Source organism: Scomber scombrus, chromosome 18, assembly GCF_963691925.1.
Source record: "Scomber scombrus chromosome 18, fScoSco1.1, whole genome shotgun sequence".
In the NCBI taxonomy this organism is placed as follows: domain Eukaryota; kingdom Metazoa; phylum Chordata; class Actinopteri; order Scombriformes; family Scombridae; genus Scomber; species Scomber scombrus.
The window spans coordinates 21932064-21949105 of NC_084987.1; the positions used below are offsets into that span (position 1 = coordinate 21932064).

A 17042-nucleotide genomic window follows, 5' to 3' on the forward strand; every position below is an offset into this window, starting at 1 on the left:
ATGATAATTATCCTATTGACTGATGATCCTCTGACTTCTCCTTTAGCGCCACCAGCAGGTTTATTTTTTATAGTTTTGAGTGAATAATGACAGGATGGATAACCATGATATTTATTTTATTTTTATTTATTACCAAATAGTTGGAAAAACAACAATTGCATCATCCTCAGCTTTTATATATAGATATATTACATATTAGTAGAATGTTGGCATATTAAGTCAGTTTGATTTATCTAGCACTGTCACTATTTTGCCTCAAGGGGCTTTACAATCTTAAATCAGATAAAAAAAACCCTTCTAAGAGGAAAAAATGGAAGAACAACAGAAGAGGGATTCATCTTCCAGGACGGACAAAAATACAATAGAAGCTGTGTGTTCGGATGGCAAAATACAGAGAATCAGGATGACAAAATGACAGATTGATAACATACAGTATGAAGAATAAAATCATGCTAACATGTTAAACTATGATTGTGAACTACTAATATTTGCTCAACGCACCATTGTGCTTAAATACAGTCTTTTAGAGCACAGCTGTACACTCTTAATTCAAATTCTGATATTACAGTTAACTTTAATAGATGCAGAAATCATTAAAAAAAATTAATTATGCAGATCGTGTCATATTGTTTACTAAAATATATACAAAATTACATTTGAAAAGTTGAGTAAATCACTGTTTCAGCTGTGATTTGATCATTTATGGACGAGGCTAAATTTCAGTCATGATTTCCTTTGTGGCTTTAAGTGATGTGAGTAAAGTGCTGTTTGTGCATTATCAACTGCAAAGTGCTGGCAAAGACTACAAAGCATAGAATCCCACGCCCACGGAGGCCAGAGCGATGCAAAATCCCACAGTGATCCTCATGAGGGGCGAAGAGGGGAAGTTGACAGCGTTGTTCTGGGATTGGTCCACCGGGTCTGTTGTGACACTCAGCATTTTTTGCAAGTCATCGAAAACCTGACGGGAAAACAAGTTATAAAAACGAGTAAGTAAGTTGGTTGTGTGCTTGCTCTGCATGTTTCTGCTCACATCAGCTTCCTCTTTTCTATAGTTTCACATTAGTTTCTATCAGAGGTTGTTAACTCCATATTGTCCATATTAAGCACACTCAGACTTTAAATATGCTAAATTTCCCAATTTCTGGACGCAAGGCTGGCAATATTACCATGACTAATTATTAACCTTTATTTAATTAGGTAATCCCATTCAGATAGAATCTCATTTTCAAGAGAGATCTCAATGTACACGACATAAAATTCAAATAAAAACACTCATGAACAGATAATCGGCCTATATAAAAGAAATTACACACATATGCTAAGTGAAACACCAATTATCCCTCCAATAAGAGTGAGAACATCTCATCACTTGCTCGTTGTTATGGGAAGGTTTAAAATCTTGTTTCTAAATTGTTGGTAACTTATAAGATATCAATATGTTGATATAATATTGATATCGTGATGTGACACTAGATATCGTCTTAGGTATTGAATATCGTAATATCGTGATATTTTGTCTTTTGCTGTTTTTAAAGGCTACATTACAGTAAAGTGATTTCATTTTCTGAACTCACCCACTTAATCATTACATCCACATTGCTTATGATTATTTATCAGAAATCTCATTGCGTAAGCTTTTTATTAAAACACCAATAATCATCCCTACAATATCGCAATGTATCGCAATATATCGCAATATCGATATCAAGGTATTTGGTCAAAAATATTGCGATATGTGATTTTGTCCATTTAGCCCAGCCTTACCTGGATGTTGAACTCAAAGGAAGCAACCGCCTCCTCCAGCATCGCCCTCTTCTCCTTGTCATTCAGCTCGATGCTGTTCATGCGGCTCCTGTACAGCTGTTTGAAGCGGTTGGGGCTAGTGACCCCGGGGAAGGAGAAAAACGCCAGCCCCTCCTTACTGCTCAGCCCCAGAGATTTCTGAGTGATTTTCCCCAGCACTTGTCCTCCTGACAGATCACCGAGATAGCGAGTGTAGGCGTGGGCCACCAAAAGCCCTGGGTTCTCTTTGCCAACCTGCCAGAAAAAAAACAAGAAAAAAAAGAGTGCGGGTTGGCATTTGTAGATCATTTCACAACAGGCCCACCCTGAATACTGAGTGAATGTCTTCCTTTGTACTCACCTGTCGCAGTCTCTGTACGTATCTGTGTGTGGCAGCGGGAACAATCACCCTCTTTCTCCAGTCTGAGCCAAAAAAATACTCCAGGTCGCTTTCCAGAGATTCAACGCGGGCAAGTTCCTGAGGAAAGTAAATGGGTGCAACCGCTGGATGGGAAGAGTTTCTATCCATCTCCTCTTCTAGAGCCACGTAGATCTCATACAGGGAACACAGCAGGACCTAGCAGGAGCATAATCTGGATTAATCACTACTCAGGACTTTCTTCATGCCCACAATTTTGTTAGTGAACAGATCTTACCTTGTACTGTGGCAGGGTGATCTGTCCCTTCTGGTAACTCAACATGAGCTGTGTGTTTTCTGCTCTGATGTGGGTGTCCTTTGTGGCTAATTTAATCTGCTCCGATAAATCACTGAGGGCGACACAGACAAGACACAATTATTCAGAAGGAAGTTTTAAAGCGTAAAATCAGAGCCATTTAGCAGGTCTTTAAAATGAAAGAGTTCCGTGTTTTCGGTCATACCTGCCAGGTTCCTCTGCGTTATATGTCCTTGCACTCTTCATGTTCTCCATCTCTGCAGACTGTAATAAAAAGGTTGGTTTGGTTTAATAAAATGCATTAAATATGATAAAAACAAATGCAACATTGTGTATAACGTATTTTTATTTACCTGTGATAGACTGAAGTCTTCTCTTGGTTATGCTGTTTGGAGCTTGTTCTCTTGATGAGTGTCACTTCCTCTGAGTGATAAGTCGAGTGTGGGCCTCACAGATCCGTCCTGCCTCTTTTATACATGCAGGATGTGCTGTAGCTGCTGAGTCAAAGAGGAAGCATGCCTGCTGACTCACATGTCTCAAACCGCTACAGCTTACCATGACAGAGCAGACGTGCAAATGAAATGAGGTGCAGAAAAAAATGCGAAAACATGATGAGGCAGAAATCAGAAGCTCAGTTAAAAACATGTTTTCTGGTGAAGGAATAACAGGAGTAAGTGCTGTTATGCTGTTCTTCAGTACAGTTTTAAATTACTTGTAGTTTACTTAAGTATTTTGATTTTTGTAGAACTTTATTGCTTGACTTATTTTCTGAGGAAAATATTGAACTTTTTAGTCCAATACATCGATGTGCCACTCATAGATTAAAAGTTTACACACAAAACATGATGATCTTATAAAATATGATCAGTCTTTTACTATTAAAATAACAAGTAGTATACTCTATTAATCTGTAGTAATATCCAATAATGTACTGGAATATACTACTATAATAAAAACTCTGAAATCGTTTTCTTTCACAGGTGAAATCGTGAAACAGTATCAATGTAAAATACCCCAAACTTTCAGATAGACTTACACAGCCCTCTTCACCTTTTGGGACTTTATTAGTTACCTGCAGGCAAACCACTGGATGTAAAGGACTCACTATTGGCGGAGACCACTAAATGGGAGTTTGTATTTGTAAGCAAATATTTATTCCTGTCTCGTCTGGGAAAAGTTTGACAAGAACTGTTGAACTGTTGAATAATCTTCCAGATAACGCTACTTCCTTCACAGTCACAAACATCGTCCACATGAGGGTGAGTAAAGGTCTTTATCTGCATTGATATTGTGTGTTTGAATTGTTCAAGTAAAACATTAGATATGTGTAAATGATGCTATCAAGATGCAGTGTAGACTATTCTGAGTAATACATCAGTCATTTGTGATGACAATGTAACAATGAAGACAATGCAGAAAGGTTTGTTTAAACCTTTTACAAGTAAATCATTAGATTAGTTAAGTTTAAGTATTTGTGTAACACTTTCCATACAGTGGTTTTAACTGAAAGTGCTGTACACATAAGAAAAACCTTAAAATAAGAAAGAAAAACATTAAAATAGGTTAACAATAATAAAACATTAAGATACATTCAAAATAGTTGCATTCACCATGAAAATGGCGCCAAAGTAGCAGTCAAATTACAAATACTGAAAGTGGCAGTTAAAATGGAAGAAGTGCTGTATTTAGGGTCCATTTCAGTGTAACTGCTGAGTGAAACTGAAGAAAGTGTATAAGATAAGATTAGATAAGATATTCCTTTATCAGGTAAAGTGCTTAAGGAAGCTGAAGATTCAGTTGAAGTTGAAAGCACTTAAAAGAGTTGAAATAAGTGTGTGTGATAAATTGTGTTGAAGTTCTAAAAGAAATGTGTGCATTTGTTCACACACACACACACACACACACACACACACACACACACACACACACACACACACACACACACACACACACACACACACACACACACACACACACACACACACACACACACAAAACCCCAACATGTTTTTCTTGTTGTTCCTTCAGTTGAAGGTTTGAGTTTGACTGTACACAATGATGTATATGCAGAGTTTGACACTTGAAGGCTGGTTTTACATCCATGGATGAAGATGGAAAGTTAAATCGTTAAATCTGAGTCATTTGTGACATCACGACTAATTTGGGGCCAATCATGGTTCAACATGTAATTAACAAGCCTCCACTTCACATATAGTGAAAATTAACTTTAACTTTTATCTTGCTCAGTAGTTAAACTTTTAAAATGAAACATATTTGCATGTTCAGAAATTACATTTTAGGGCTCTTTAAGTTAAGCAATGAATGCTAGACCGACTCCCCCCCCCCCCCCCACATGAAACTGTGCAGATAATGCAGGGCATCTTTTATGCAGTAGCCTAGGTCTACTTTATTCTATTCTACTATATTCTTTTCTATGCTTTTTTATAATCACGCCCCTTTTATGCAAGCAGCGCTCCATTGGTTTTAGTCATCCTGGGGGGGAAGTGGGTTGAGCTAGTGGATTTTCAGAGGGGAGTACAGACACACACTCTCTCTCACTTTAGGCGTTTTAAAATGCAACACAGTAAACATGTAACTGTGTCAGGTTTGCTGCAGGCTAAACCGCAGATGTCGCGCACCAGGGATCGACTCCTATAAAAGGTAATGCAGGTGTTTACACGTTTACTTGTCCGCGACCTCACAGCTGGATCAGCGGGCTATTGCAGCCGCCGCATCCTCCACACAGTGACATAACATGGGCTGGAGAGTTCATGGAGAGCCGGGGGATTCTTACCCCGAGCCTAGGGCGCTTTTTTCCCGCTTGTCTGTTTGGTGTCGCTACTGTATATCATTACCTATCTGTGTAGTCTGGTGTGTATTACTTGAATGCTGAATTTGTGTATAAGCTCCAGAGTAGAAGGATGTGAGGAAAGTTGCCAGTAATTACCCACAAGCCCATGCAAGCTACCTTTAAGTCCATTTAAAGCAAGCTTTGTATAGTTTAGCCTGAAAAAACACATGTAAAACCTACTTTGTTGTTGGCTTCCAAATATATGTCTTAGCAGGATGTTAAATGCAACATCCATAAAGATTATATGGTGGTACATTGTTCTATTTTTTTTATTGTTATGAAACCTTTATTTAACCATTTGATTCCCATTGAGATTATAAGAACTCTTTTTCGAGGAAGCCCTGGTCAAAACAGCAGCAATGCAGTAAATGGCAAATAGACTGTACGTATATACAGTCCATTTACTTTTTTTTGTCTTTTTGACCACTTAGAGTGCTTTTACACTACATGTCACATTCACAATCATACACTGATGGCAGGGGCTGCCACACAGGGAGCCAACCTGCCCATCAGGAGGAACTAACATTCACACACCACTGGCACAGCCATTGGGAGCAATTTGGGGTTTAGTATCTTGTTCAAGGACACATCGACATGCAGAGGGGCCGGGAATCGAACCAACTATCTTTTATTTCTCTCCTTATTGCTACATTGATTGATTGTGTGATTTTTATCATGTAACTATTTAGACACTTGTACTGCACTGTCTCATGTCCAGCAGGTTATGGATTCGAGCCTTCCTCGTTTTATCTTCTTCATCCTGATTGGCCTTGTCAAATGTTCTGTTGATGACCAACATCACAACAGCACCCGCCACTATGATTACTGCGTGCTTGGTGCAGGGCCTGCAGGGCTTCAGATGGGTCACTTCCTTTCCAAGGCTAAAAGAGACTACATCATCCTGGAGAGGAACTCAGGACCTGGCAGCTTCTTTAACAAGTAGGTTACTTTGTGAAAGCCTCTCATATGGTGGGGAGGGGAGCTTGGGGCATAATGGGGCAATGGAAGTGCATGGTACTTGTCTGTTGTTCTGTCCTGAATCACATTTGACACACACCCTCTCTGTTCTGTGTGTTGAGGTATCCCAGACACAGGAAGCTCATTAGCATCAACAAGATCTACACAGGAAGGCAGAACCGAGAGTTCAACCTGCGCCATGATTGGAACTCGCTGCTGAGCGATAAACCCGACCTCCTGTTCAAGCGAGTCAGCAGTGAGTTTTACCCGCCAGCTGATACCTTCCCACTCTACCTGTCCATGTATGTGAAGGAGCTCGGGCTCAGGGTCCAGTATGGTGTGGATATTGGAAGGATCAGGGCAATGCAGTCAGCCACCAGCAGGAGTTACATCCTGACTGATCAACATGGGATGGACTACAAATGCAGGTATTTTGCATTATTCTCAACCTGAGGTGCATATTTTACATATGAAAGACTTTCAAGGATTGCAGATCATGTTGTGGTGGTGTCCTCTCTCCCTCAGTGTCCTTCTGGTAGCCACAGGTCTGTGGGTTCCTCAGGAGGTAGAGTTTGTCGGCTCTGACCTGGTTGAGGGCTATGAGTCCATCTCCACCAACCCAGAGGACTACAAGAACCAGTTCGTACTTATTCTGGGCAAGGGGAACTCTGCTTTTGAAACAGCTCAGAACATCCTTGGAAGAGCAAGTCATGTCCACATGGTCAGTCGCAGCCCTGTTCGACTGGCTTGGCAAACACATTATGTGGGAGACCTCAGGTAAAACTAAGCATTTGTTTTTTTCTTTACTTATCTTTTCTGTCTATGAAGGTTAGGGTTAATTGTACATCTACATCAGTGGTTTCCAACCACTCTTCTTTTTAGATGTACTTCAACAGCCCTATCAACACCATCCATCATGTTCCACATGTGTTAATTTGAATTCATGTTAAATTGGATGTTGTTAACATTATGAACTTTATAACAGTGGATTTTGATGCAAACATTGTTTATACAATTGTATAGTTTGGATTCATACTTGAATTTTTAACAATTTATCTATTACCTTTAGCCAATTATTTTAACTGTTGATCTTTAACTTTTAGCTAACTATTTCAACTGTTTTACTTACTTTTAGCTAACTATTTCAACTGTTTAACTTACATTTAACTAATTATTTCAACTGTTTAATTATTTACATTTAGCTAACTAATTTCAACTGTTTAACTTACATTTAACTAATTATTTCAACTGTTTAATTATTTACATTTAGCTAACTAATTTCAACTGTTTAACTTTAATTTAACTAACTATTTGAACCATTTAACTTACTTTTAGCTAACTATTTCAACTGTTTAACTTTTATTTTATGCTATAACTGTTTATCTTTTACTTGTAACTCTATTTAAATGAACCAACCATTACTTTTAGCTAACTGTGTAGACCTCTCTGCTTGCTAGCTTTCATTTACTCTCAATTGCAACATGTGGGCCATTTTCCTGGGCAGGGATTAAGTGTAGTCCAAGATTAGAGTTGTTTCTCAATGAAACAGACTCTTGTCTGTGTAGGACTAGTCTTGATCTCCGTCTGAGAAACTGGACCCTAGTGTTCAGGTGTTACAGCAGTCTAAATATGTGAATATTTAAAAAAAAAAAAAAAAAAAAATCAAATAATAATTTCAAATACTGTTCTACTTTGCACATATCAACTTCACCAACTGTTCTGCATTGGCACTTTTCAGTATTTAGTATTATTAACATACATTTACCTGTTGTTTTTGTTTTGTCAGAGCTGTGAATAATGAACTAATAGACACTTACCAGCTGAAGTCCCTTGACGGCTTATTGGAAGCGCAGCTGGAGAAAATAGTGATTGTTAAACGAAAGGAGAAAGGCAGCAGGAGATCAGGCGGAAAAAAACATCGCAACGAGAAGAAGGGACAGTTGTATGTGACTTTAAATAAGTACATACAGAACGAGAAAGAAAAGAACAGTTCTGATGTGACAGCTGAAGAACTGCCGGGGTATCACATTGACAATTTCTCCATGCGAAAGCCCTACGACCGAGTGATTCGATGCCTTGGATTCCGATTCAACTACAGCATATTTGACAGGTAAGTAGATTCATGTAACATGGTAGTCTAACTGTATTGTGTCAGTATACATGCATTACTATCCTCTCAAGAAACACACTCAAAATTGTGTTTTTTTTTGTTCATAATATAAAGGTTTTTTTAAATCTTCCTAGCTCTGCCTGCCCACCGAACAGTGCAAATGCAAGAGGGAGGTTGCCAGCATTGTCACCATGGTATGAAGGTGAAGACACCCCTGGTTTGTTTGTACTGGGAACTGCTGCCCACTCCAGAGACTACCGCTCATCTGCTGGAGGGTTCATCCATGGATTCCGTTACACAGGTGAAAGTCCTACAGATATTTATTTTGTGACATTTTGAGCATTTGACTATTCATGCACAGCCTTGTTTCTGCCACAGCCATCACATCTTGGTCTATATTGCCTGATTCTAACCACACAATGTAATTGACAGTACAAAAATGTGTCACAATTGGAATTAAGATGAATTAGGTAACCTGTTTTGCATTCATGTATGGCAGTCCTTTTTGCTGCATCAATTCTACTTAAAATCAACATGATGTTTAACTGAGCTGTTTGGATCCTTTACCACAGTGCGAGCTGTACATCGTGTACTTGAACATCGTTACCACAGCAACCGGTGGCCATCTACAAAACTGTTGACAACACAACTGCAATCCTGGATTCTGAAGCGGATTGGCGAAGCCTCTGGGCCATACCAAATGTTTGAGATACTTGGGGACATCATACTGCTTCGAGGGTAAGCGGATGTTATTGTGATGTTACAGGTAATAATAAAGTGGTTGATATTCACAAAGAAAAAGTCTAATTATTTTGTAATTAGATGAATTGTAACAACAGGTTATTCATCCTATGAATCTCACTTTTCTGTACTCATTACATATTATGCTGTTCTTCATTATTGTCATACTGATATTATGCTGGAAATGACATTACCTGACCTTTTTCCAGCAAACAAATCTTAACAACAAAGCTGCAGTTGAATTATTTCCATGCTCATCATATTTTGATCCTTTGTTCTGTTCTTGACTCAAAGCTCTCACTGTGAATACGTGGAAGAGTTTCCACTCCAGGCCTTGCCTCAGTTCTCCTCTGTCTCGGGCCATGAGGTGTCCAAACATGGACTGATCATTCTGGTCATGCAGTACGGGAAGAAGAAGATTGACTATTTGGGGCGTGGCAGGGCAGTAACAGACTGGACCAAAGCTTGGAAATCCAACTTTCTGCACCCGGTTTTGTACTACTATGAAACACTTCCTACTGGTGAGTAAGAATCCTGCTGCTATGCTAAGGTTAAAGTACATTTTAGGAAAAGAGTCACTGCAGTTTTAACATGTAATGAATTCTGTATTATGGTTAACACAAGTCATTTTTTTTCCTAGAGGAAGAAATGAAGCTCCGTCCCCGTGGTTGGCCTTTACCTAGGCCCAAAGCAATTCATCACATGGTTGAGGACTTTCTCGCAGAATGGGAAAGCCCCATATCACACATCCAGCCACTGCGGCGCTTCCTGGAACACTGTGTCCAGACTGACCTCAGAGCTTTCTATGCAGGTAAAGCAGCATATTGACAGCCAATCTGCTCCTATCCACATTAAATATGTTCTTTCATTTAAACTGTAGATATGAGGCTCATCATTCTCAGTTTTTCACTAAAAAATGCTCAGATTTTTTACAGTAAACAAGGTCCTCATGCAATGAACATGGCTTAAAAACTGTTATTGAAAGTGAGGAAACAAATAGTGACATAATACATATGCATAATCGTAATCAATAAAATGGGAAATTGTTTAAGTGTTTTCCCTGCAAATACTAACAAAATATAACTAACACAAATGTTTAAATTAAATATAATATAAATATAATTTAAATTATATATATAATTATTATTTTTTAATCCATGTTATTTTTTGTATAGAAAATAAACACAGGTAAACTAACATTTTTAATGACCCCCCTTTGCAAAACATGTGGCAACAAATTGAGGACAATGATGTTGAACGTTTACAAATGTGTGATGTCTGCAGTTCATCAGTACAGTAATATAGGACTTCTTGGGATGTTGCAGTTGACTTTTTGTCACCTTCCTTTAACCTACATATTAATTTATATAATGTGTGGGTGTGATTTTCTGCCTGTTGTAGAAAGTTGAAAATGTTTATTGTCTCATTCACGTGTTCAGTGACACTAGCAGGATACCGAAAATGCCCCTAACTGAAAGCACAACATGTATTGTAGCGATGAGGCATTCCAGTAAACTGTGGCTCCTGTCAGTAGAGAAACTGACAGAAACCTGACATTCACAATTGATATATTAAATAGTTTTAACTATCCTACACACCCACACAGGTGTTCTTTATTTAGGCTGGTTACATCTGGAAATAATGTGAAGCCATTAAACTGCTCATACTGGTGGAAACAGTAAAGTTGTCCAGCCTTAAAGGGTGCAACTAACCAACAGAAGAGTCAGGGGCATCTGCACTCCCACGCAGGAAAAAAACCTCCCACAAAACTGTGAGGATGACCATGCATGTGTTGGGTTTTTCAACATTTCTGCTAATGACTATTGTGGAAATAGTTTGACATGGAAAATGGTCAAACAGAAGAACCAAGAAAGTCAAGGTACCGTCCATTAGTTTGCTAATGATATTTTTGTAGTAGTGTGGGAAGTTGCATCTTGAAAGTTCCATTCACACTGAATCACAATCAAAAATGAAACTTCTAAGCATGTTGCATTTCTGAGCCACGCTCCTACCAGTGCTGTTGTGACTTATTCCTGTTTTCTCTCGTCTTTTAGAATCATGTTTCCGCTTCTCCCTTATCCACCGCAAGCCGCCACTGTTTTGCCGCCAAGGATACTTGAAGCAGCAGGGAGTCACTCACAACAGTCTGCTGAGGCAGTACTCTCTCGGCACGGGACTCATGCCTACTGAGCAGGATGCGGACCCATCAGAGACTGACAATGCGTTCTCCAAATACCTGGCACAAGCTGAAGCCTCCATGTCTTCAGGATTGAAACTTGATTTCTGATTGTCTTACCTTAGCGTGTTAAAGCTATGCCTATGGCACCATTTAGGTTCCTCATACTTTCTACCTCCAGTACCCATATATTAATAATTCCATCCACAAGACCAAATACTTTGACAGAATACCATCCTGCAAATCAGTGGTTCCTAACCTTTTTGGCTTGTGAGGTCTGTACTTGCAAACCCTCGTCACCACTGAACTATTTCAACCAAAGAGTGATTTTCCTTGCTTTAGTTTGATAATGTTAATGGGCCCTGAAGATGTATAAACTATCCGGCAGATTAGAGGAAAGTCTGAAAATAAACTTTGTGTATAATTTTCCTCTTCTGTTAATCATCTCATGGCCCCTCAGAATTATCTGCCGAACTCTTGGGGACCCCAACTACCTGCTGCTTATCACTGGAGAGTCACCTAGTCCCTTGAAAGCTCCCTTATTAATATTATGATTATTATTATGATTTCTCACAGAATATTGATATACATTATAGTTATATTTCATATGTATCCAGATGTGAATGGTTGTGTATTTGAAGCTGTAAAGGTGGAGGGTGGAAATAATTATGCATTATACATTTTACACCTAATCAAACACACATTGAAGAGTGAATAAAGATTTGTCTTTATTTATCCACATAAATATGTGTTTTGAAGGGTTATTACATTACACGTGTGTGATTGGCTGCCTGCTTGCCTTAATCCTATTGGACGGGAGCGATTTAACAACGCGGGATCTGATTGGTGGTTACTGCTCTGAAGTTGTGACTGTACAATGGGTGTGCCTTTTTACTACTGTTGCTATTCGATGAAATGGAAAATGTGAAATAGGGGACATTTTGGTGCTGTGAAGGAAAGGTACCCACTATTATTTAATTACTTATTAGCCAGAATGCGAGGAATTTAATGGGGGGGTTTCTGTGTTGACGCGTCTTGCGATGGCACCAGACGGAGCCAATGCAAAGTTGAGACCTGATATCAGCGACTGCTTTATTTCCTTTTTGCCTCGACAGGACTAGTAAGAACCGTGTGGCGTGTAAACACTTCTTCCATATGTCACTATAAAGTATGGACGGGTGGAGCCCAATCGTTGCGACACCTTCGGATAACGACCGCTCCAGCTCGGAGGGGGAGTACATGGTGGAGCCTGAGCCCGGAGACGAGACCCGGGAGGACGGAGTGCATGGCGGTAATAACGTGGACGGGATGGACGACGGTGGCACCGCTGTCGGGTTTGGAATAAGTGGGATAGGGGAGGGCAAGGTGGTGTTGGGTCGAGTCGGACAGAGAGACGACAAAGAACTGAGGTACCTGCACTTGTTGTGGGAGCCGGGGAGAGCTGAGGTGGCAGCCGGTGGTGTGGCGAGCAAGCTGGGGAAGGTGACGGGGAGCAGCCGGGCCAGGCGGCACCACAAAGCTGCTCGGAACCACGGTCCTATTGGTAAAGATATTTATGGTAAGAGACAGCTAATGTGACCAATACAGTTACATTGTGTGTTCATTTGACATGTAAATAAGGTAGGGGTGTGTTTGTATGTGTGTGTGTGTGTGTGTGTGTGTGTGTGTGTGTGTGTGTGTGTGTGTGTGTGTGTGTGTGTGTGTGTGTAATAGACAGACTAAGCTAGGTTTGAGTTAGGCTACATTTAAGCTACAAAATACAAGCTAAAATCTAATAATATTTTTATTTACTGGCTCGGTATCGATAATGTGACGATATTTTTTTAACGATAATTTCATATTGATATTTAAATGACGATATTTTCTGTTTAGGAGTCCCGTGCTTCCATACAGTATGTAAACAAAACGTTAGTCCTTTAGATAACACATCAGTAATTTGAATATTACTGAACAGGCAAAGTGAGGACTCAGTTGTATCGCAATGTAATATCATAAATCACTACAGAAGACGACATTTAACATTTAGGCTGTCATGATAACCAACTTCCCCAAATTACTGAACCACAAATACCTACATCAATCTTAGATTAATGTGTGATAAATCCTTCATGAAACTTTCAGAGAGCAGAGAGTTGATTCTTTAGTGTTTATGCATTTTGTTTATAGAGAAAAAAACATTTACAATCACCATATATTATTGTCTTATTTTTAATAAAATAGGGGAATATAAGTATTTAATTTAAATTGAATTAAAGAACGCAACAAAAGGTTGAAATATTTCCATGTTAGATGTACATTCTGGATCACATTAGGAAGAGTCATCTAATTTGAGACTAAAAGAAAAAAGTGTTAGGGTGTTTTTACTGCTCTCAAATTCAAATATGGGTATAATTTGACCCTGACCAGTAGGGACTGGTTAATAACATCTGTGTCATAATTTCCTGTTCCTACATAATGTAAATTGTAAAGCCACCTATTTCTCTGAATGCAGTCTTTGTTTGTTGCTCTGGTGGCTGTGCGATCTGATCCTGTTCATCCAATTATGAAGCAAAAATATTTACATACCTTTTACTTTGAATGTCTTATCTCCACAGCTGCAAAAAGACTGAGGGAAGCGGCGAACAGCAATGACATCGACACAGGTACAAACAGTGAGGTGACACATTGAAAATGACTTGAGGGACTGTTTTTTCTTTGCTAATAAACCTGTGTTCTTCCAGTACGAAAGCTCCTGCAAGACGACATAGACCCCTGTGCAGCAGATGACAAAGGAAGAACAGCCCTCCATTTTTCTTCCTGCAATGGCAATGAGAGCATTGGTATGTTACTAATGGTTATTGTATTGCTGTTATGTCCTTGAACAATAAACTAAACAAAACCGACCCTGTAGTTTTACCCCCACACGGAATAAAAGTAATGAACACAGTTCATCAACAGGAATTACTATTTTAATGCAATAATCAAGGCTTTCAAGATCATCAAGAACAATGTCCTGCCTTATGTTTGCAGTGCAGTTGTTGCTGAGCTACGGCGCTGACCCCAACCAGCGAGACAGTCTTGGGAACACCCCCCTCCATCTGGGTAAGACAGAACAATAACCGTGACCTGTAAAGACTGCAGCACTGTGGTCAATCATGCCTATGACTCTGGTTTCATTGTGACACACATCTGTGCAGCTGCATTAGGCTCAGTACTGTTGAAATGAGCAGATACACTACAGAGTAACATAAACGTAACATCCGATTTTTGTGATATTTTTTACATGTAATAAGGTTAAACAGCTTTAATCGTGTATTTTGTGTTGCAACATGCTCATTACAATCTGTTTTTCTGCAGCGGCCTGTACCAACCATGTGCCTGTAATCACCACATTGCTGAGAGGAGGTGAGAACACCGTAGTGGTTTTGTATTCTTTGTGTGTGCGTGTCACTCACAGTTTCACATTTTAAGCGTTTTCTATGCAGGACAATCTCCAGTGTGGTTTCTGTTCCCATGAAAGAGCTTATGTAAGGTATAATGCACAACTGGATGTGCATTAAAGAGGAGGTGAAGCGTATTCTCAGTCAGCAGCAAATGTAATCTTGTATGTTTATTTTTTATTTGAACATTTTAGACTCAAATAGAAAGATAGAAATCAAAGGTTTGTTTTTCTTAAAGCTTCAGCATGTTCTTACAGCTACTCAGGTTGGCTAGAAAACATCTTGTTCTCGTACATATTTAGAACAATAATTACATTTTGGCACATAGATGTTGGTGTACGTAAGATAGATAAGTTACCATGATATATGTGCAATAACACACTGTCTGTTTTTTCAATCATTTTATTTGCCCCCCCCCCCTTCTTGCAGGAACACTAATATTACATTCCTACTAACAATAGCAGTACATCATAATGTACTATTAATAATACAAGAGCAATAATGTTCTTTGTGATGTCCTGATATGGATACATACTAGACACGGTGGATATGAAAACAGCTGTAGTGCTTAGGAGATAAAGTGACTTAGTAACTTAATACTTACTAAATATGAACATGAAAAGAAAAACATATAAATCATTGTCCATTTCAAAACTATTTTCAACATAATTAGTCTTTTAAACAGGAAATGACAGTTTAATAACACAAGTTTAACTATTGATGAGCACTGATTTAGAAAGGATAATAAATTGTCCACCAGTGCTAATTTTAAGTGTCCTAGTGTATGATTAAATTGGACACTTGCCAGCAAATCTGAAACAAATATTTTCTGTGGCACTGGTGTATAATTTGAGTAATTCCCAGCTGTACATTTGTTATTTTTCCATTGTTCCTTTGTAATAGAGTATTCATTAAAACTATTTGATAAGACAGTGTAACTGAGAGATTTGTGTTCTTATTGTTTCTGTGCAGGAGCCCGTGTGGACGCCCTCGACCGAGCAGGCAGGACCCCTCTGCATCTAGCTCGCTCCAAGCTGAACATCCTGCAGGAGGGGGATTCGCGCAGCTTAGAAACCCTGAGAGGGGAAGTCACACAGGTAGAGGAAGAGTTAACTTGCACAGCTTGAGTCATGATTTGGGGATTTGGTACAGATAGATCCTGATGGTCCTGGATGGAAAAGCGTCTTCTCTCCTTTATAGATGCAGGTGATTTACACAGCTTACTATCGCCTACATTTTTTTTATATCTTTACCTAACAGATCATTCAAATGCTGAGGGAATATCTGAACTTAATGGGCCAGAGTGAAGCTAAAGAGAGGCTGGAGCACATTTCCACACAGCTGCAGCAAACACGCACCAAAGAGCAGGTGAGACCTACATGCTGCCTGAACGCCTCTCAGATTCACATTCATCATAATTTAGATGTATGCTGTAACTAAACTGAGATTGTTTTAGATGGATATTTCTTTCACCATCTCATACATGATTGTGTTTTATTTTTGCTTTTTTTTCAGGTGGATGAAGTGACTGATTTATTGGCCAGTTTTACATCACTCAGCCTACAGAAACAGAATTTGGGGGATAGGTAGAAGATAAAGCATATAGAGAGCTGAAGTCCTGCTCCCTCTCAAGCCAGCCTCTGCTCCACTAGCCTTGAGCGGACTAGAGAACGTGGAACTGAAACTAAATGTCTGTCCACAATACTAAGGTACTGGAGTAAAGTAACCATTGTTATTTTACGCAGTTATTATTGTGCTTGCATTTAACAAATAGTGGGAAGCTGTTGTTGTCCAGTGCTTACAAAATTACTTATGTCTTGGTTAAAATGATGCTCTTATTTTACTGTCCACTGCAGTAGATGCCCATTTAGCTCAGAATATGAAGAAAAAAAATCTTGTATCACATTAAAGCTTTCCATAAAAAGATAACAATAAAAAAAGGTAGTGGACCAGATGTGCAGTTGGACGTCGGCTCTCTATTGTGTGTGTGTGTGTGTGTGTGTGTGTGTGTGTGTGTGTGTGTGAGAGAGAGTCATAGCTGTGTGTATTTGCTGACATGTTCTATTTTTGCCTGCCTTTATTAGCCAAGTTCTGTGATAACTATTAGACACATTTCTCATTAAATGAGTACGCTGTTTCACATGTTGTATTTTTTTTTTCCTCTTATCAACAGCATCTTTGTATCACGTTGCCTTTTTTCTCTTGTATTGCATGTTCTGTTTTGGATTTGGACTGTACTGTAAAAATGGAATTTGACTGTTGTTGGAAGATGAATATATCTGAATAAATACATTGAATTGTTTATCCGTCTACCTATGTATCTTTTTTA

At 39.0% G+C, this 17042-nt stretch overlaps 3 protein-coding genes across 4 annotated transcripts; 2 read left to right on the forward strand and 1 right to left on the reverse strand.

Moving 5' to 3' along the window:
• Window positions 1-171: 171 nt before the first annotated feature.
• Window positions 172-3000, reverse strand: hmox1a (heme oxygenase 1a). Its single transcript, XM_062439564.1, has 6 exons — window positions 2813-3000; window positions 2665-2723; window positions 2442-2553; window positions 2147-2362; window positions 1768-2040; window positions 172-961 (listed from the first exon to the last, which is right to left on the reverse strand). Exons 2-6 carry the CDS (start codon window positions 2712-2714, stop codon window positions 803-805), a joined length of 810 nt encoding a protein of 269 aa, XP_062295548.1. The 5' UTR covers window positions 2715-2723; window positions 2813-3000; the 3' UTR covers window positions 172-802.
• A 1996-nt stretch (window positions 3001-4996) lies between these two features.
• On the forward strand, window positions 4997-11981 carry foxred2 (FAD-dependent oxidoreductase domain containing 2). 2 transcript variants are annotated; one of them, XM_062439566.1, is made up of 10 exons: window positions 4997-5120; window positions 6032-6249; window positions 6390-6695; window positions 6793-7044; window positions 8054-8377; window positions 8512-8678; window positions 8950-9115; window positions 9413-9639; window positions 9759-9929; window positions 11173-11981. In XM_062439566.1, the coding sequence occupies exons 2-10, from the start codon at window positions 6035-6037 to the stop codon at window positions 11403-11405; spliced, it is 2061 nt and encodes a 686-aa protein (XP_062295550.1). In that variant the 5' UTR covers window positions 4997-5120; window positions 6032-6034; the 3' UTR covers window positions 11406-11981. The 2 variants fall into 2 exon arrangements, with proteins under 2 accessions (XP_062295550.1, XP_062295549.1); XM_062439565.1 differs by having other exon boundaries at window positions 5004-5120; window positions 6029-6249.
• Window positions 11982-12208: 227 nt separating this feature from the next.
• Window positions 12209-17015, forward strand: ankrd54 (ankyrin repeat domain 54). Its single transcript, XM_062439567.1, has 8 exons — window positions 12209-12852; window positions 13889-13936; window positions 14015-14113; window positions 14304-14375; window positions 14631-14678; window positions 15686-15810; window positions 15974-16081; window positions 16229-17015. Exons 1-8 carry the CDS (start codon window positions 12465-12467, stop codon window positions 16301-16303), a joined length of 963 nt encoding a protein of 320 aa, XP_062295551.1. The 5' UTR covers window positions 12209-12464; the 3' UTR covers window positions 16304-17015.
• The last annotated feature ends 27 nt before the right edge of the window (window positions 17016-17042 follow it).